At 32.8% G+C, this 21376-nt stretch overlaps 1 protein-coding gene across 1 annotated transcript; it reads left to right on the forward strand.

Annotated features, from left to right (window-relative positions):
* Positions 1-14527: 14527 nt before the first annotated feature.
* LOC110738483 (carotene epsilon-monooxygenase, chloroplastic-like) lies at positions 14528-21033 on the forward strand. The gene is made up of 10 exons (XM_021918894.1): positions 14528-15169; positions 15816-16112; positions 16200-16397; positions 17700-17801; positions 17912-18052; positions 18144-18251; positions 18912-18994; positions 19152-19314; positions 20074-20133; positions 20743-21033. Exons 1-9 carry the CDS (start codon positions 14693-14695, stop codon positions 20125-20127), a joined length of 1623 nt encoding a protein of 540 aa, XP_021774586.1. The 5' UTR covers positions 14528-14692; the 3' UTR covers positions 20128-20133; positions 20743-21033.
* Positions 21034-21376: the final 343 nt, after the last annotated feature.

Raw genomic sequence — 21376 nt, forward strand, 5'->3', positions numbered from 1 at the left:
AAGAAGAGATAAAAGAGTTGCCAACAAGTTTTAGGAACTTGTAAACTGTTCACGGGTGTGAAGGTTACACCCCATTCACGATCACGGAGATCGCTAACTCCATAGTGGTCCGGAACCCTGACTGGATATTTGGGGATGATGGTACGAATCCAACCTAAAAGATATTGAACTCACCCTAAATTGGCCTCTACTTAATTCTTATAATATTCATGTGCGCTTTCCGATCAACATACATACATCAAGTTAATCCTAAATCTGTTTAATCTAAGTTGGTTGATTATTAATGCACAATCAAGTCTATTATCGGTGATCACTTGAATTAAAATCATATTAGCCTAAATTCAAATTATTAAATTATCTTATTAGACGTGATTTTAAGTACAAATTCCCTTTAAACCTGCAAGAAGAGGCGTGATCAAGCAATAGCAATCAATCTTGAATAATCAAGCAATGTATAATTGACACAACTATCATCATCATAATCAAAATCATCAAAACACGATTAATAGCAAGATCCTAGGCATGATACTAAACGAATTAATAACAAACCCTAGAATGTCACAAATAATCATAACCAAAGCATTATCCTAAACATGATACTATAAATCATAATAATCAACATCCTAACATGATATTATAAATCAAAATCAACATCCTAACATGATACTAGGAATCAAAATCAACATCCTAACATGATACTAGGAATTAAAATAATATTCTAAGCATGATTTCTATCAAAAGAACAATTAAGTAATCGAATTACTTACTTTGATGTCTCGTATCTCTTTCTATCAAAACAATACACAAGCTAGTAACTTCAAGAAAGATTAAATCAAATAAGAATTGAAATATAGATTTGGGACCAAACCCTCAGAACTATCAACCTTTCACGTCAAGGTCGAAGGCAACTTCGAGATTGGCTAAGAGTATTCAAAGCTCGTGAAGGAGGTATGGTGTTTGATTAGGGAAAAGTATCAAGGATGTGTATTAGGACGTGTTTAGGCTAGGCTAAGAAAAGAATCAAGAGAGAGAGAGAGAGAAAGTATTAGAGGAGGGATTAGATGATGATTATTGGTGATCAAGCTTGTTAATGACTGAAAATGAGGTGAAACGACCTCTACTTATAAGGAAAAAAGAGGGTCGAAGGATCAGAAAAGAGTTAGAATTCGACTTGAAGTTAAACACTTCTCATCGCGGCGCAATAGCTTTGTCGCGGTCCATCGCAGCGCGACAAACTTGTCGCGGCGCGATGATGTTGTCGCTGAGCGATGGTTTTGGAAAGATAGAATTCGTACAAAATCCGACTTCCAATCAGATTGGGTTAATCAAATTTCCGTACGTGTTCTAATTTGAACGAGATTAGGATTATTGAAAAAAAGATGTTTTATCCGATATAAAATTCTTAAATCTTTATTTTTTCGAAAATTGGATAAATTAGAACCTTTTAGAGGATTCTAGAAGCTCACAATAAATCCTAATGGATTTAGGATTGAAAACAACCTTCTAGAAGATTTTCGAAGCTTGTAATAAATCCTAATTGGTTTAGGAATAAGGTCAAGGTTAATGGACCCTCCACATGATCATTGGGTCACAGGTAAGGCTTGATTCGGGCTCGGTTTAGGATTTTGGCCATAACTTTTTTGTTATAAGTCGGATTTAAGCTTATAATATATCGTTGGAAAGCTCTTTTCAAGCCCCATCCAACTACATAATAATTGGACCAGGATTATGGACAAAAATAGACTGGTTTGGACGTTTTATAAAGAGGACACGAAATGAATGATTTTCAAAGACATGAAATAAATGACTTTGGATTAAAACATTTAAGAAAAGGTTAGAAATGGTCAAGGCTAAAGGGAAATTCACGAAACTATTCAACTCTTCACCTAACTCGATAATTAAAGACGTGAAAGGTACTCATCACTAGGTTTGGTTTTTGGGAAGGCACAATTAGATGTCTACAATAAGTAACCCTAATTTTTTTAATTTTTTTTTTTTGAACAAAAGTAACCCTTAATTTCAAGTAACCCATGTTATAAATTTCAAGTAACCAATACTATCAGTAACCCCTCAATAGTTAACCCATATTATAAGTAACCCTTTTCTTCATCTTCTTTGAAGCTACTCCAATGGCGCCGAAGAAGACGAAGACGAAGACGAACAACCCCAACTACACCAAATCAACTCAGAAACCCAATAACCCTGTTTATATGCTTTTGTTGCGGAATTGCTTGAGAATTTTGCCAAAAATCTCACGTAAAAACCCCAAAAATCGATTTGGGGGTTTTCAAATTACTTGCTCTTTGTGTAAATTCTTGCATGAATTTGTTTGTATGTTGTACCAACCATCCTCATGGAAGGTTTGAGAGAGAAATCATCCATAGAAGGTAGGAGAGAGAAAAACATGAGAAGGGGAATACAATGAGGAGTGAGAAGTGGGAAAAAAATGGCTTTAATTGGGGGTCCGTTATTTTTGGCTTTAAAATAACCGGGAATAGAAATGGGGGTCCATTATTTTTTGTAAGCAAGCCGCATGGTACAGTAGGCCGCATACAAAAATTGTGAAAATTCACTAATTTAGGGCATGCTATATTCACCTGATTTTTACTTATCTGAACTAATCTGATCTTATCTGAACTTATTAAACCTTATTAATACTTATTTTAGTTGTAATTTGAACTTGGGTATCCCTTATCATAACTTATTATTCCTGAACTGAACTTATTAGAACTTAAATAAGTGAAAATAAGATGAACATTACATACCCTTGCTATGACTCTACGTTACGTTGTTCGTTATTTTTAATCAGCAATCTCACTTTTCTAATGTATTTATAAAGCAAAGAAAAAAATATTTTAATTATTATTTATTTAAAGCTATTGTAATTGTTTAATTTTTTGGGTTGTTTAGGTTGTAGATTCTTATATATATATATATATATATATATATATATATATATATATATATATATATATATATATATATATATATATATATATATATATATATATATATATATATTTATTCTGTAAGGAAAAAAACAACAACAAAGTTTATGGCGGGAAATTTTTTGTTGTGGACGCGACACATGTAATTTTGAGATAATTCTAATAATTACTTTAGTAGTATTGATTGATTCAATCCAAGTACTCCATAGAGTTAACCCTTTTCACCTTTTAAGACCATTCACTTTTTTTCACCTTTGGGACCTAATACCATACCAAAAGTCAGTTAAAAACTCAGTCCCTTGGTTAAAAACATAGTCTCTTTCACTCTAATTTTGTTTTTTTAATAAAAGAAACCATTAATATCTGGTGAATATTTACTTTAGATCTCATTCATATTTGCGTATTCAACAAATCTCATCATCAAGAGAACCCATTTACATGGGATTTTGCTAAAGCTGCGAAAACAAATGTTTTTTTTTAATTGTTTTATACTGAGGTTTATTTTGATAATATTACTGCAAACGCATCTTCTTATCCCTGAAATGTAAGAATGTTTGAGGGGAATTCTACAATTTCACGTGTTCCCCGTGGAACGTTAAAAGAAAACTAGAAGTAATAATCCACGCAAAAAATAAAACAAGGGAATGCTTGAATATTTTGCATGTTCAAGGAGGAACGCCTAAAATTTTAGAATATTTTAGGGGGATACTAAAACAACAACATAAATTTAGATGACTCGCTAACTCTGTATGCTCCAGCGACCTCTCCAGTGGGGTCATCGGTTCCTCAAACTCGTCCATTCACCGCTTATGCCAAGTAGTAATGAATAAATCAATTGCAATACTCCGTAATTTTATGTATTTATAAATTATTTAATTAATTATAAAATATATCTTTAAGGGCTCAAGTTTTTTAATTAAATATTTTAAAGGGCTAAAGCATTTTTATTATTGAGTTTTATAAAAGTAAAATATATTTTGGGCTAAACGTTTAGTATTTATTTGGACTCGTCTAAATAATCGTATGTTATTCCTATATACTCCTAGTGGACTTACCCATTTCATTTAACTAAGCTTAATTCTTATATTTGAACCCTTGTGGGTCAAATATTTCATAACTTAAGCCCACTTATATATCAAGCCCAAACCTACCCTATATGGCTCATAATATTTCTAAGGTAATACTTCTTTTTTGTTATATAATACATGTATTTAGTGGATGTCCATTATACCCTTATGATAATTCTTGGATATTCTAGATATATTATGTTTATTATTCTACAAGGAAACCCTAATTGTATCACATGTATATATATATATATATATATATGTATGTATATGTGTATATGTGTGTGTACTCCTACATCATTGATTAATAAGAATATCCATCTATTCTCTCCCCTACTTTCTCCTATTCCCTTTATTTCATAACACGTTATCAGCACCAACCCTAGCCGACTGAGCAAGACCATATCCCATCAATTTGTATAAATTTTCTGTTAGAATATGATTCAAAAGCTATTTACGATTGATTGAAACCATACCTCAAAAGATAAGTCTACGGAGGAATTACCATTGAAATCTAACATCGTTCTTGATTGAATAAATATTCAAGCACGCATCAAGAGGTAAGTTTACACTTGTAATAATTAAAATCCAGAATTAAAATATGTGTGTAATCCGGCAATGATGTTTAGAGTTTCCGCAAATTATTAAATTTGTCAAAACTACATGTCCTTATACCAAGAGTCTTTCCCTTTTGATCTTAATTTTTCCCACGTTAATCATTTTATTAACTATTGTATTGGAAGAATTAAATTACTATTACTTTGTATTAATCTTATTTAGATAAGCAGATTGTTTGTTATGGGATTCCTTGGATATCCAAGCCTGGAAACATGTTTAATACTCATTATAGTGGGTTTAGTTAATTTTTGTTTTGGGGGCTTGTTTAATTTATTCACCTAATATTATGCCGACAGATGATTTGCTCATCTTCTCTCTTTTCCTTAAATGATAATCTTTATGATAACTATGCCGATTTCATTTGAACTATTAAAGTACTATATTGGGATAGCCCCAAAAACCACTATTTGCTTGAATATTCTAATTGTACGCATAGATTGTTAAGAGTATTGGTAAATTCATGACTACTTTTATATAATTTGTAAACCTGAAGTATTATATTCAAGAACCAAAAACCCCTAAACTTGCTTGAAAGTTTTGTTTATACATACGTTATTCATTGCCTAACCAAGCACTATTTGGTTGGGAATTATTTCCTTAACTCACTGCATCTAGTTGGATAAATTGTTTCCTTGGTTTTGATTAACTTTGAGAAAAATCCTAGTTTTATATTGGATATGTTTTGTTGTTTTTAGTGTTTACTCTTTATTTGGTGTAGTGAACGAGTTATGCCATTATAATTTCATGATTTCGCCTGCTAAAATTTTGGGACTATCACACATGATTAGTTTTATCACATTATTTTGTTATGTGTATGTGTTAAGTTTACTATTAATAATCTAAGATTATCAATTAATCATGACAATGTATGTATAATATTTAATGCTCATGGTATATATGTTTGTATCTTATGCTCTGTACTTTAGGTGGCATTGGTTTGGTATATTAAATTATTATGTGGCTAAGTGCATTGCTAACGAAAGTCAAACTAGTTTTGATTTAATTTGTTATGTATGTAGTATACATATTGGGTTATATATATCTAGCTTCATGAGGAGCCTAACTTTGATTGAATTAAGTGATTGTGATGAGTGTAGATTAAACTTTATAGTCGATTTTTTGTTATGGTGATGCATTGGAGTCTTTAACGATGATTGTAATATTATTTTTACTTTTATGAGTGATATTACTTACACTTGAATGGTGCCATAATTTTATTGACCATATGAATATTTATTTAAAGATATTTTACGTCATTATCAAAAACTAAAATTCATGAGTATTGTTTGGTCCTTTGATGATATATAATATTGTTTTAATTAACCTTATGAATGATGAGATTGCTAATACTACTCATACCATGTCATGAGAGAATATACAAAAGTTTTGAATAGTATTCTATCCAGATATAGAACTTTTGGTGAGATTTGAATGAATAAGAATTTGTGTAGTTAAAAGAATAACATATATGCTTACATGATATTTCCTTAATTATATATTATATATGAAAGAGTTCATAAGAATATCTATATGAGCAAGAATAAGTGTTATGAGTTCAAGATATTAAACATGACATTGTGAGTAACTTACTTGAGTAATGTATTATTTATGTTCATAGTTTTAAGAATTTGTGATATAAAGATTAATATAATTTGGCTAGAGCTGAGGAACAAGTAAGAGTTTTATACAAGAATAATTTTACTTTTCTTGATACATGTTATTTCCAAAAGAATTTATGACTTAAACAGTGCAAGAGATTTTAAAGGTTGTTGGATTAATTCCATAACCCCGTATACAAGGATTAGGGGGAGATAGTAATTATTTCATTATATTATGTAATCCTTGCACATGAATAATAATAAGATACATTGATGGTCAGTTTGGTACATATATTAGTTTAAGTATCAATGTTTTATTTAATAGGAGCGACCACAAAATTATTTAATATTTAGAACGACACCGTCTAAATCGAAGATGGATATGAATAGATGATATTGGTTATATACCAACTGTAAATGCCCCAATTAATATTGATGTCCTAAAAGGACAATATTAGTTACTGATGAACCTAAAGCACGCCTGAAGCGTGGTAGCCAAGCCTAATAGGTTCCAGAGATAAGAATCTAAACAAAAAAAGAGCAATTATTGACAATCGCAAATTTGAGGAAGTGATGCATTCTGATAGATCTCTTAAAGAGATTATGTTTAGTAAAATGGATATGTACCATGATTATATAGAATACTCCAAAAGAGTATAGAATGTCCAACAAGCTTAGCATGTATCAAGATTATAGTCAAAGCTCTAGTATAGTATAAGTTCATATTGGATCAAGTATTATATTAGTTGCTTGTCTTGCCAATTATATAAAGAAACACATGTTGGTGTTCTAATATCACATCATAGTCATGGCCATGCATAAAATAAATTTAAGTGATCACTAGTGTTGGAAAAATGACCAGAATCTAAATTTAGATAAACGATTGGATGTGATAATTAAATTAGGCCATCCGGGTTCAATAAATACCCGTTATGAAAACCTGAAGTTTCATTTGATAATGTGCTGACACTCTCTCAATGTTAGATTTATGAAATGAATTAAATGACAAGACATAACATTGAGATTGAGCTATAATAATTTTGTGTTGATAAAAATTTCAAGAGTTAATAGATTTTGATTTTTATATATACGAAAGAGTAGTAGGTGACCAGGAGTTTACCAAAATAACTTATGTATTATTGTCAAGTATTAGGTGACCAGAAGCTCACCAAATACACTATTTAAGTCTTCAAAGATCCCGAAGATCACCACCTAGTAGAATTACAAGCAAGTAATTTACGCTTGTATACCAATTCTTTTTATTGGGGCTATTATATGTCAGCACATTAGAAAGAGGAGAAGGAAAAATGTACAACTGCACAACACATGTCTCCCCATTGACATTGATCTCCAGAAGAGAACATATTATGGAAATTGTAATAATAAATACACATACAATGTAAAGTTAATGTAAAAATGATTCTTCATTGAAATTCTTCTCCAGAAGAGATAAATGTTGTTTAATACAAATCTTCTGAGAGATAAATTTTGATTGTGATCCTCGCAATGAAATGAATTTTAATGCAAATTTATATACTAAGTTGGTATAGAATTAGACGCCCTTATAAATGAGATACTTTACCAACTTAGGGGAAAAAGAATCGGCAAAAGTTGGAAATCGAAAAGAATTTGATGATCCCTATAATGGTAGTTTGAAAAGTTATATGCCAACTTTTGTCTATATATTATCAAGATATGTTGCACATTTATGATTTGATTTGTATTCAGTTATGACTCATGTTGCGTAGCGTTGAAGATACATTTTGGTCATATTATGTGTATACATTGAGATAAAATCTTGTCAATTATACTTTAATCACTACACCCGAAGTGTGGGTTGTATGATCGGTTCCAAAATAAAGATATGATATGTGGCAAGATAGTGCAGTTAACACTTTTAATATTGTAATAGAATATAAATACCATAGTGTATGAAATACCCCAAAAGTGGTATAGATATCTGAATTATTACAATAGATGGCCTATGATGTAAGAAAAGTTATGATGGTACCAATGAGAAACGTATTCAGATATCATTGGTAAAATAGCATGCAAATTAAAATTGTACCTTGAGGAATTATATGATACCGGAATATGATGGAACCGATATATAATATGCATATGCAGAAGGAATGGACTTATGCATAAGGGATAGAAATATATGTCCATTTTGATGTCGACGTGAAAACTAAGATTATAAATCAAAAGCTTATCATGGACGAGAAGTCCAATGAAATATGAATGCTAATGATCAAAACTTTATCATGGACCAGTAGTCCAATTAGAAAATGGATTTCTGAAATCCACACTGTATAGTGTTTGCATTTTGAGTCTTTAATTTATGTGCATGTTTGAGTTTTAGATTTATGCATCACTCACTGTATGTATAGGATGTAGTTTGATGCATTACTCATTACATATATAATTTGTTTAATGTGTTATCATGAATTCTACATCTCATATTGCATGCATTAGTAATAGTTCTATACAACAACAATTGTGTTATATGTGAATGTTTGTGATATGATGAGTTTATAATTACTCCGATGGGCTTATAATTGTGATGAAAGTTTATATGATGACGATCCAATTACATGTTATGTATCATGCGTGCATGAAAAGTTCCCGAAGAACTTACATACAACGTATTCAAATATCTAGCCCTTCAAATTCTATATTCTAAAAAAATGACAATGTTGATATTGTTATCAAACTCATGGAGAGTATTGGTGACTAAGTTATTGAGATATCAACCTGAAGTTTAACCATGTGAGAGTTAATCGATTTTGTGCACATTGGAGAACTCTCGTATAAAATACAAAATGTCTAAAGAAGAATAGTAATGAGATATATTATAGTAAGAATCATCTTCTTATGGTCCAGAAGAACCCTGAGTAAAGTATATAATAATTACTTATGTTATATATTACTAATTCATATAAACTTAGATAATGATATCAAGGTATCACGGGTTGCCATAAATTAATATCAATATTTGATTATCAATAGCTATTTTTACGACCTTCAGAAGTAGGCATAATTTTAATGGTAAGGCAACTTGAAACAAAAATTTCATATAAGATAGTGGTAAACGCAACATGGGTATTGCTCTCACAAGTATGGATAAACGAAGATGCTTTACAGTGAAGATTCAATTTTGATCAGGGAAGATCAACCATCAAGTAATGATAGTTAGCTACAAGTGTGAAGTTACTAAGGCATTGGATCATTACATTGGAAGATCTCAAGTTATGCATTCATCAGGGAGAGAAAACACGCGCTGCACTCTTTTTCCCTTAACCATGGTTTTGTCCCACGTTGGGTTTTCCTAGTAAGGTTTTTAATGAGGCAGCATGTCAAGGCATATTATGAAAGTGTTGCACTCTTTTTCCTTCACTAGGTTTTTATCCCATCGGGTTTTTCCTAGTAAGGTTTTAATGAGGCACACTATTTGATAATGGTCATCCAAGGGGGAGTGTTATATAATATATGTATTTAGTGGATGTCCATTATACCCTTATGATAATTCTGGGATATTCTAGATATACTATGTTTATTATTCTACAAGGAAACCCTAATTGTATCACACACACACACATATATATATATATATATATATATATATATATATATATATATATATATATATATATATATATATATATATAAGAATATCCATCTATTCTCTCCCCTACTTTCTCCTATTCCCTTTATTTCATAATATTTTTCTTATTTTATTTTATTTTATTTCTTTTCTTTTTTTTCTTATTCTTTCCTTTCTTTCTTTGTTGCTGTGCGTGGGAAATTGGGGAAACAAATCCCCCACCTCACGCATGTGGCTGCCACAATACACAACTCGTCGGCCCCGCTGCCACGTCACCACATCCGGCCACCTTTCGCCGGCAGTCCGGCCAACCGGCCACCACCACACGGTGGTCCTTCCTTCTCTCTCCTCCTTGTTTTAATTATTATTCCTATAATTATATATTTTGGGTATTGATTTTAATTGTTTAAACATGATTAGTATGTTTTACATTTATGTTTTGATTATTAAAGATTGCAAATTGTAGAGTATAAAATGTTTAAATTTCTGATTTTATAAAGTATTAAAAGTTAGGGTTTCAATTATAAAAGAGTTGATTTTTAGAATTCTAACTTGCAATTAATTTGGGGGTTTTATTTACCCATTGATTGTAAGTGATAATAAAGCTTAAAGATTGTATCTTTATGGAGTTTTAATGGGTTTTTGTTAATATAATAATGCTCGAACTTTTATTTATGTACTACTTTTGTGTTCTAATAAAAAGGGTCTAATTACCCATAAGTAGAGAAGGTTTTAATTGGTTTTAATGGAATTTTCGGATTTATCTGAGGGGTTTAAACCTTAAAAAAATATGCTGAAATTTTTATATAAACACTATAACTGAGTTTTTACTTTGTGGTTTTGATTACCCACTTAAAGAAAGAATTTTAGAGGTTTTAAACCAAAATTTTAACTTATTAGAGAGGTTTTAAAGTGTTTAAAAGTTGTTGGAAATTTGTGTAATCAAGGGAGTAATTGAGTTTATATATTTGGTATAGTAGGAGACTTTAAGTTAAGTGATTTCTAGCATTGTGGCTAGTTGGATAGATGATTTAAGGTACGTATGCGCCTAAGATGTATTAATTATGCGTAGTACCATGATAGGAAGTTAAATTGGTATCAAGTATGAGATTAGTATCGTGTTAAGTTGTTGTTGTGATACCTGGAATGATTGCTTGATTATTCATGTCTTATATGTAAGCATGTGAGTATGTTGAAATTATGATTATGAACTTGATACAAGTTGAAAGTAATTGAATCATGTTGTATTATTTATTATTCATCATCAAGAAAGCTAGTATTTAATAAGCAAGGCTTATGTTTATTGAAAAGGGTTAAAGTTATAATTATTAAGCATGATTCATGATTTTATTCTCACTCATTTATTATTGGAGTTGAGTCAAGAAAGTTAGTTTGTTTATTTGCTCACCCACATAAGTTGAGGTCGAGTCAAGAAGCTAGTTTATTTCTCACTCACATAAGTTGAGATTGAGTCAAGGAAGTTTAATTGTGCATTTTATGCACCAATATAGTAATCGTGCAATTTTGTGCCTAAAACTAGGCAAAGAAACAATAATTAAAATAAATAGTATGTGCTCACTAATTAATTCAAGAATGAATTAGAAGTATGTGTTGATTGTATTATGTTTGTTCTTGATTGATTGATTGAATCATCACAAGTTAAATTGGTAAATCACGTAAAGTGTAAGAGGATACGCACCAAAACTCTTGGAACGTATATACCTTGAATATGAACATATGGGGGGGAGTTATGGGGTTTTACATTTAACCATAACTTCTACAGGGATACAGAACGTTGTACTTTCTTTTATTATTTATGCGCTGGAATTCCGTCACAAGGTGACATAGTAGGTGTCAATTGGGGTAGCTCCCTAATTGGAAGCTTAATATTTTGATGGGCTATTTTTAAGGAAGGAAACTCGTTCGATGCGTTATCCAAAACTATATATTAATATATTAAAGTAGAGTCATGAGTCAAAGGTAAGTTGACTTGTGTTGTATGGCAAACATGTTTCATTTATTTATTTATTTAATTATTCATTGTCTATTGCTAGGATATTCATGTTAGTGTGATTATTCTTGTTAGTGCATATGTACTCAACTTTTGCTGATTCGTACTTTGTTGTTTGTATTTAGCTTTTCTTTGGATTGGCCCTACTATGACCTATTTTATATGGCGAGTAGTGAGGTTGAAATAGAGAGAAGTACAGGTAGAAGGAGCATATCAAGCATGATGGGATTGAGTGAAGAGGATTATATGTTTCTTTGTTTATTATTAATTGTATTGGACAATTTATGTAATCGTTGACGCTAACATTAATTATTGCTTTGATTTTTAGTTTGGTTTTTAAAAAGGGCCATTAATGACTCCAAGTTATTGGTTTAATGTAAGTTGGTTTTAAAGTTTGAGTTTGATTTTATTAAACTTTATTTCATTTGAGCTTTTAAAAGTTAGTCTTCCGCTGTGTGACTTTGAATTAAAATAGCTTTAGTCGTTTTCACAGTAGCGGTAATATTTTGGTTATTTCCTAAAAATGAGTTTTATTTAGAGTAAGAGTGTATTTTAAAAGAAAGGAATTTTCAGGGTATTACATCAATTTTCTTGATTAAGAAAGTGGAGTGGTGGACAGTGGGTGGTGGATGTTCGGTGGCTAGTGGTTGTTTATTGATGAATGTTGGGTTGCTGGTGGGGTAACAAGTTAGAGAGTGGTCAAATAAAGTGAAATTGAAATGGGGTACATTTTATAAAGGGGCATATTCGTAAATTCATGTTAAAATACGGGCATTATCCGGTAAATACCGCGTGTGGTTTAGCGATTCACATCTCTTTTCATCACATACGAAGTAAAACTTTATTTTTGTTCTCCATTTACGCAAAAAAAATTACTCTCTCTTTTTTTAAAACTGCCCTATAGTGACATAACACGCATATCGATACAAAATTTTGATTAATAATATCTTTAATTTTTTATAAGTTTAATATATAATAATTGAATATTAATAATCTATTCTTTGAGGTGATTTTATTAAGAAGACTATATTTTTTCCGTATAAATCACAAACATTGATAAAAGATCCAATGAATGGTGCCAACATTACTAATGGAGCACTTAGAAAAATGGAGGGAGAATTATTCTAATTACAAATATGGAGTATTTAGATTTTTTTTTTTTTTTGGTAAAAAGAAGGGCTATACCGGGCCGAAACATCTCACAGGTCCTCTAAACCCGAGTTAATGGGCTAGGCACTTTGAGAGTGGGGGTGAAGGGTAAAAGAATCTCACCGCAAAGTGTCTCTAGTGGGGTTTGATCCCACAAACTTACCAACTAGATCAAACTCAGCTTGGTAATACGGAGTATTTAGATGAACCGATAAAGATAGTGATAATATTACTCGTATAGTACTAAGTAACTGTCAAACCCAATCCAAACCACCCCAAAATCATGCAATGTCCTTCTCTTTCTTTTTCTCTCTTACTCTTTCACCTCTTATATGTGAGGACTGAGGAGAGAGAGATTGAAAAGTGAGGAGGAGGAGAGAAAAAGTGTTTATTTGTGTGAGAAAAAGTGAAGAAGGAACAACAAAACAGAAGAAAGCTAAATTATTTTAATTTTTTTTAAAGGCTATAATGGGAAGAATTCCATAATCAAAGGAGCATGCCAATTGCAATTTTAGGGCAAAATAGTAATTAGACTTTTTTAGGGACATTATTGTCTTCACACTATTACTAGGGGAATTTCACCTATAAGTTCTCACTGTGTTGGGGCTTTTAGAGGTTAGGGATAGATGTTAAAGTAAAATTTGTATTAAGAATTATATTTCAACAAGTCACTCACCAATCTTATTTTATTTCGTAATCCGTATAATTTGTAAGTTTGAAGATTTTATTGACTTGTTTTTCCTAACCAATAAATTGTCATAATTAGTGGCTTGTTTTATTATGCATTGAAGAGTCAAGTCTGAGTGAGTTGTCTTATTATGCATTGAGTAGTCATAATCCGACAAGCCCAACCCGTATCCTAAGATTGAATGTGTCCCCGAGCTTAGAGGGGATATAGATAGGAGAGATTAATGTCCAACTATGGTTGTGCATGCTCTAATCGAAATGTTGGTGGTAGATGAATGTCCTACCGGGCAACCCCCATATAAATATTTAGATGTTCGGATTGATAAAAATAATGATAATATAGCCGTCCTCTCTCTATTTTTTCTCTCTAGGGTTCTTAAAAAAAAGTGTTTCATAGATCGGAAATAGTCAAATATCTTCGGAAATTTGGCTATTTCCGACCCTTTCTCTTTAGTTTCTTTATATTTTTGTTATTAATTCAATAAATCTACATTTTTTGAAGGTAGTAAGTACTCCTATAGTGGGTTTGAGTGTAGTAAACGCCCCTATAGTAGGCTTCGTTCTAGTTTTGTTTTTGTTTTTGTTTTTCTAGTTTAGTATGGTACAAGTTGTTTCATGGGTAAAGATTTGTGCGGGATCGAGAAAGAGGTTAATCATTCAATTACATTTAGATGAATCAGACAAAAATTTTCTTCACGACTACAACAGATCGATAGACCCTCTCGTTGAAATAGGCTGTAAATCACAGCGATATGAAAGAGGATATGAAGAAGGTACGATTTGCAACAACGATCATAACTCTGCTGAATGAATGTTTTTATCTGATTCAACTATCATGTACAAGTATTTATTTTTTATATTCAAATCTCTTTATATATGTCGTATGACTTTTTATTTATAAATCGATTTTTATTATAAAAAAAAGAAAAGAAAAAAAAGATAGTGATAATATTACTCGTACTATGTAATCCCGCCAAACCCAATCCAGACCACCACAAAAAAATCAAGCAATGTCTTCTTTTTCTTTCACCCCTTTTTCTCTCCTCCCCAAACCCACCTCACCTCGTTTCCACCCCATCAAATTCTCCCTCTCCCAACCACCACAACCACCACCTAACCCAAAACCCACCAAACCCGAACCCAAATTTAAGTCATGGGTCAGCCCAGATTGGCTCACTTCCTTAACCCGAACACTAACCTTCACCCAAGACGATTCCGGCATACCCATTGCCAGTGCTAAGCTCGAGGATGTTTCTGAGCTTCTTGGTGGTGCCCTCTTTCTTCCCTTGTTTAAATGGATGAACACTTATGGACCCATTTATCGTTTAGCTGCCGGCCCCCGGAATTTTGTGGTTGTCAGTGATCCTGCTATTGCTAAGCATGTTTTGAGGAATTATGGGACCAAGTATGCTAAAGGTCTTGTTGCTGAGGTTTCTGAGTTCCTTTTTGGCTCCGGTTTCGCCATTGCCGAAGGCTCGCTTTGGACGGTAACTTTTACTGCTTTTGAATGTTTTTGATGATTTTAAGTTGCTTATCTTATGTTGTTGTTTAATTTGTAATAATTTATTGTAGACCGGGTCCATACAAAACCTTCCCTGTAGTTGCTTCTTTACATGTACTAGTATTAGTAATTCGTAAATGAGAATTGTGATCATTTTTTGGACTTACATTACAATGCTGCGTATATAATCAGATAATATAGGATTTGATGGTCTAAATCGAAGTGTTGAGTGTTCATACCAATGTCGGGGTTTGTAGATTTGACACGGGTACTTGGGTAAATTAAAGAGTCCAAAAGCCTATTAACCACGAGCTTCCTTTGATATTTTTTCCAAGGTTGGCTTTAAGGTACGGATTTCGTTTTCTTAACCAGCATTGCTCAACTTAGCTTCTATAGTTATTGAAATTATTAATCTGTCCTTTGTCTAAGCATACTATAGTTAGGTATGGAAATTAACATGCACGGCTAATGCTATTTAATGTTGTTTGATTTCATTTAACTTCTGCTTACTTTTGAGGTTTGTTGAGTGAGTGATATTGAGGTAGCTACTAATATATAGTCATGTTATTATGGCAATGTTGGTTCTAGAAAATTTTCAAACCCTTGAGCATGGTAGTCTAAGTTTTTCATAGGCAAGGCGCAGGGCTGTTGTTCCGTCACTTCACAAGAGGTATCTATCAGTAATAGTTGAGCGGGTATTTTGCAAATGTGCTGAAAGGATGGTGGAGAAGCTAAAAGCCAGTGCAGCCAGTGGTACATCTGTGAACATGGAGGCCGTATTTTCACAACTTACGCTCGATGTCATTGGCCTATCATTATTCAACTACAATTTTGAGTCGCTGACTACTGATAGTCCAGTCATTGATGCTGTTTACACTGCACTAAAAGAGGCAGAGAATCGTTCTACTGATATTCTACCATATTGGAAGGTAAGTTCTTGTTGGCGCAACTTGTTTTTCTTTTGCCTTTGTCCTGGATACTGTATGCCACCATAAATTAATGTTGTTTTCTAACAGGTTAAAGCCTTGTGTAAAGTTGTTCCCAGACAAATAAAAGCTGAGAAAGCAGTTGAAATCATCAGAGACACTGTCGAAGAGCTTATTGCAAAGTGTAAGGAAATCGTCGAAGCTGAAGGTGAAAAGATAGATAATGAAGAATATGTCAATGAAGCCGATCCAAGTATATTACGTTTCTTGCTGGCTAGCAGGGAGGAGGTTTGTTGATGTTAAATTACTTTCATACTTACATTACCTAGCTTCTAAAATACTATTTCCTTGATAGAGCATCGCCAACATAGTGGATAATAACCTAACTTGGTCTCACTAACTAGTAAGGGCAAGATAGGGTCGAACCCATGAAAGACATTGAATTAACCACCAAACACAATTGCGTAAAAAGCCAACTCAAATCAGGTGTGAAAAGGATTTTTAATACTAAGTACAAATTCAAAGCAATTTTTTAGAGAAAAAAAATGTAAATTATAATGATAAGAAAGCCTAAGTTAAGGGCTACACCACTTAATTTGATCACAAGATTGCAATTAGGTATAGGGGAAAGAAGATTATAGGGGATAGATTAGAAAATATCATTTAAGATACCCAAACTACCCTATTGAGCTAGAAGGGTTAGCTTGAATCATGACTGAAATTGTCTTTTATAGTGATTAAATTCAAGTTTCCCAAACTAATTAGTGAAAGTATAAGTATTCTTACCACAAACTAAGACAAAATGCCTAGAGAAAATAATGGTCTGAAGAGGTTGAGTCTCTCAAAAAAAGGGCAAAATACACTCTAATTTCAGACATATAACAAGGCATCAAACTCCCCAATGCATTGTTATTTCGTGCAGCACGCTTATGCCACTTTTGGCACGTCTGTATTGCTGTGTAGAAGCTTAAATTTTTTTTTGTGCATCAGATTATGGTCTTCCAAATTATGGCAAGAACCTTTGTTGCTTGAAATGTTTTAGGCATAAGTGCAATGTTAGAGGCGATATGCCATTTTCTTGTGGTTTCTTCTTTTCAGAACTCTGTGATTACTTTAGGAGCCAAACATACTATAAAGTTATTCACTGCTAAATGCTGCTCTTTCTTCAACTCCTTGATACATATACCCTAGAAAAGCCGCCAACTAATGGTGTAAACTACTTTTTCATTTCCCACCCTTCTCGCATATTACTTATCTATGAGCATTAAAGTTATAGGCATGGCTGCATCATTACTTTGTTTGGATTCCTCACAGTAGATAATTTCATTGTCATGTCATCACTCTGCTTAAGGTTAATAGATTTAATATTTTCCTGTTGAAGGGTGAATGTGAGTATGACAATTTTAAATGGTACGGTAAGATATCTTTTTTATAAAGAAACTTTTTTAGTTTCTTGGATATATGGACTAAGGACAGCGCTTTATTTGTCTATGTTCTTTCAAGCTCATCTGGAAGCCCGCATCAGTTGATTAATCCATTTTCTTTGGACTGCAATCTTTCTCAAGTTTCATGTATGATACATGACTGCAGGTATCAAGCATACAACTACGAGATGACCTCTTGTCAATGCTAGTTGCTGGGCATGAAACCACTGGTTCAGTGTTAACATGGACAGCGTATCTTTTAAGTAAGGTATTAACTTGCATCTGTTTATCTTAAGACATATCTGGCATGAAATTTTTTTCATAAACAGAACTTGGATGAGGGGTCAATCAAGAAATTATTCTGGTAAACTTTTTCAGGATCCTTCATCTTTGTCAAAAGCAAAACAAGAAGTCGACAATGTTCTCCAAGGAAGGCTTCCTTCCTACGAAGATACCAAAGAACTCAAGTTTTTGACACGTTGCATATTAGAGTCAATGCGTCTGTATCCACATCCTCCAGTAGGTCCTCAATCTTGGTCATGCAATATAGACTCATTCCTAATATGTAAATTGGCTACTTAGAGAATTTTCTGCGTCACTATTGGTAAAGGTTTTGATAAGAAGAGCTCAAGTTGACGACACCCTTCCTGGAAATTACAAGGTCAATCCTGGTCAAGATATAATGATATCAGTATACAATATCCATCATTCATCTCAGGTATAGATCATTACTCTTCTTGCGGACCATGCTTTCCCAGTTACTCTTGGTACACAGTAACAATTATTTTAATTTTTCGCTTTAATTATTTTTTTTTATTTTTTCATGGTTAAGCAATAATTTTTTTCTTTTTTATCCGGAAAATGTACACTTAATGTAATGGACTATCTTTAACTGTTTTAGTAGTAGCTACACCATTTCTGTGGATGTTAAGAAATCAAAATATCAAGCCTTTCCAGATCTGAGTTTTAGTTAGTTACATTCAGCATGATAAGCTATAACTTCAATCATGAAAGAATTCATTCAGCCTTAACCTCCTTTTTGTTCTCATATTTACACTCTCAAACCCATGTATATGAACCAATTTGAAGCACTTTTATTATTATTATTATTTTTTTTTTTGAAGTTTTAGCTGCTGTGTAAACAATTACTATCTGTATAGGAATTAAGTACTTCCTTTGTACATGAACTTCTGTTTCCTTGTGGTCAGTTGGTCACGTTTATCACTCTACCAGCTTTGCTTCTGAACAATGTGTGGTATCAATGTGAAATTATGATTTTGTATAACTTTGTGCTAATTATACTGTATTAGGGTAGCTATTCCTTAGCAATCCAGTATTCCTGCTTATTGGTTTTGTTTCATGTGCTCTGTCTGAAAAGGTGTGGGAAAGGGCTGAAGAGTTTGTTCCAGAAAGGTTTGATTTGGAGGGTCCAGTTCCTAATGAAACAAACACTGATTTCAGGTACACATCTTGTTAGCCGTTTTATTGAAATGAGTCTAATGCTTATAGCTTTCGAAATTCAGAAAAAATAGCTAGCAGAAAATAGTATATTCCACATCAAAATCCGCTGGTCGTAACAGATGACATTTGGCAATTACATTTTCTGATTTCTTTTCAGGTTTATACCATTTAGTGGAGGACCTCGTAAATGTGTAGGTGATCAGTTTGCTTTGTTGGAAGCAATTGTAGCTCTTGCAATCCTTCTTCAGAACATGGATTTTGAGCTGATCCCAGATCAGGACATTACTATGACCACTGGAGCAACTATCCATACAACAAATGTAATTCTCTTCTTCCATAGATATATTTTCATGCTGGAATCATTTTGCGAAATTGCTTTTTTTAATTTCATATTCAAAAGAGACAGGAATTTTTTGACTGAGACATTTGTTGTCCTAAAAAACCTAATTCATGCATGACCTTACTTTCTTTATCTTTCAGAGGATTTTTTTTTTCTTGTGGCCATGCACAAGTTGCATGATGATGTTTTATCTTTGTTGTGGAAAACTTAGTTTAACGTTTGCTTGATATGTATCAATATTGCTAAGTGAAAGACACTGAATTTGGCACTCTACACATGTGTATGTCCATAATATTCTGGTTACAGCATCTAAAAACCTTGTAAGTTGGCGTTATCTTATCCAGTTATTTAAATCAGTTTGTATCTTACCTTTCCATGGATTGGTCAATATCTTACTGAAATATTATGGTCTGTTAACAGTGTAACCTATAAAGCATCATGCTCTTCCTTGTCTGTGACTGCCTTCCAAAAAATGTTATTCTTGTATCTAAATGTGGGATGGTATTCACTTACTCAACATAAGGGATCTTATTGTTTTGCTGGTGTTGGGAAAAGAGTATTAAAGTAGTTTATTGTATTTTGACGCATTAGATCTATAGAAGAGCTCATAAGATCTTAAAAATTCAAGTAAATTTTACGTGGAGTTTCGGTGTAAACCCCTCATTACAACCATGTGGTTTTTCCTGATATTCCTAGAATTTGCGTTAGGACTAATACACGTAATTTGATTTTGTTGCAGGGCTTGTACATGAGGGTGACTGAACGTGCAAAAGAACCCATACTTGCTACATGATTATAGGTAAGAACATACTGCTGTGTAATGGAGTGTATAAATGTCAGATTGCATGATAGTAATCAATATGCATATGTCTAGGGAAAAAGTTCTGGAATCCTAATGTACTTATTCCTTGCCTTTATTTGCTTGTAGTTATATTTCACTAGATCTTTCTTGATTCCACTTATTTCTTAATTGGATTCATTAATGCTCACAAAAGTTCAAAAATCCTTGCCAATTGATCTGCTAAAGAGTATCGATTGCGGAGTATGAAGCTGATTAGTATTCCATAATATTTAGACTGATGTTTACATTTGTGCATGGGCAGTTCAGTCATATACTTATTCCATATATATGTAACAATCGCAGCTGTGATTTTTGTGTAACTACTTGTATGTTACGTTTTATGAGATGCATGGGATTTTTTGCACCTCACATTTTAGAACTATAGTTTTCGCCATGGTGCTATCCCCCCCGCACCCCCCCCCTCCTCTCTTCATTTCATTTATTTTGTTTATTCCCTGCTTTCTTCAATTCTGCTGAAGATCAGTATATGTCAAGCTGCTTCTTTTGCCAATATGAGGGGAAAAGCTATAAGGAAATTTATAGCTACTAAGCTTGTCATTGTCTTAGGTGTTCATCAAATGAGCTGGCTTTTTTCATGCTGCGGAATGCATTTGTTGTGCCATCTAACAAACTGAAGCGATCTTCTGCCGTGTTGTCAAGACAGTTTGAAGCTTTCAAATCTCAATTGCTGCTGCAAAGCGGAGTAACCTCAATTACCAACTGTTGAATCAGTGAACAATAAGAGATCGATTACATCCCCTCAAACGGGTTTAGATGTGTAAAAAATAGAAAACAACTATAAGATTCTTGTACACATATTTTTACATACATAATAGTTGATAGTTCAGCCATAATTATATGCGACTATGCGAGTCTTCCGTAATACCTATCTTAAGTCGAGGAGCATAACAATATGTCTGGATAAAGAAAGGGGAAGGAAAAGAAGGGGAGGGAGGAGAAGAGGACGGGAGAGAAAAGGAGGGGAGGGAAGAATGGTGAGTTTTCCTTCCAAATCTTTCCATTGTTAGAGGGATCAATTTCCTACAATTTAATTACTCTATTTCTCTCCCCTTCAATTCCCTTCCTTCTTCATTTGTTATCCAGATGAAAGATACTCCATCTCTCCATTTTCCTTCCCTTCCCTTCCTTTCCCTCCATTTCCTTCAATCCAAACACACCGTAAAAGAAATGTGACATACTT

The sequence above is a fragment of the Chenopodium quinoa genome, unplaced genomic scaffold (assembly GCF_001683475.1).
Source record: "Chenopodium quinoa cultivar QQ74 unplaced genomic scaffold, ASM168347v1, whole genome shotgun sequence".
NCBI classification, from domain to species: Eukaryota; Viridiplantae; Streptophyta; class Magnoliopsida; order Caryophyllales; family Amaranthaceae; genus Chenopodium; species Chenopodium quinoa.

Bases quoted from the DNA above. Each gene is read 5' to 3' on its own strand.
- LOC110738483 (XM_021918894.1), top strand. From the start codon at position 14,693: ATGTCTTCTTTTTCTTTCACCCCTTTTTCTCTCCTCCCCAAACCCACC. The intron at 16,398-17,699 runs GTTTGTTGATGT...ACATGACTGCAG, and splicing joins TGCTGGCTAGCAGGGAGGAG to GTATCAAGCATACAACTACG. The intron at 18,053-18,143 runs GTAGGTCCTCAA...CTATTGGTAAAG, and splicing joins GTCTGTATCCACATCCTCCA to GTTTTGATAAGAAGAGCTCA.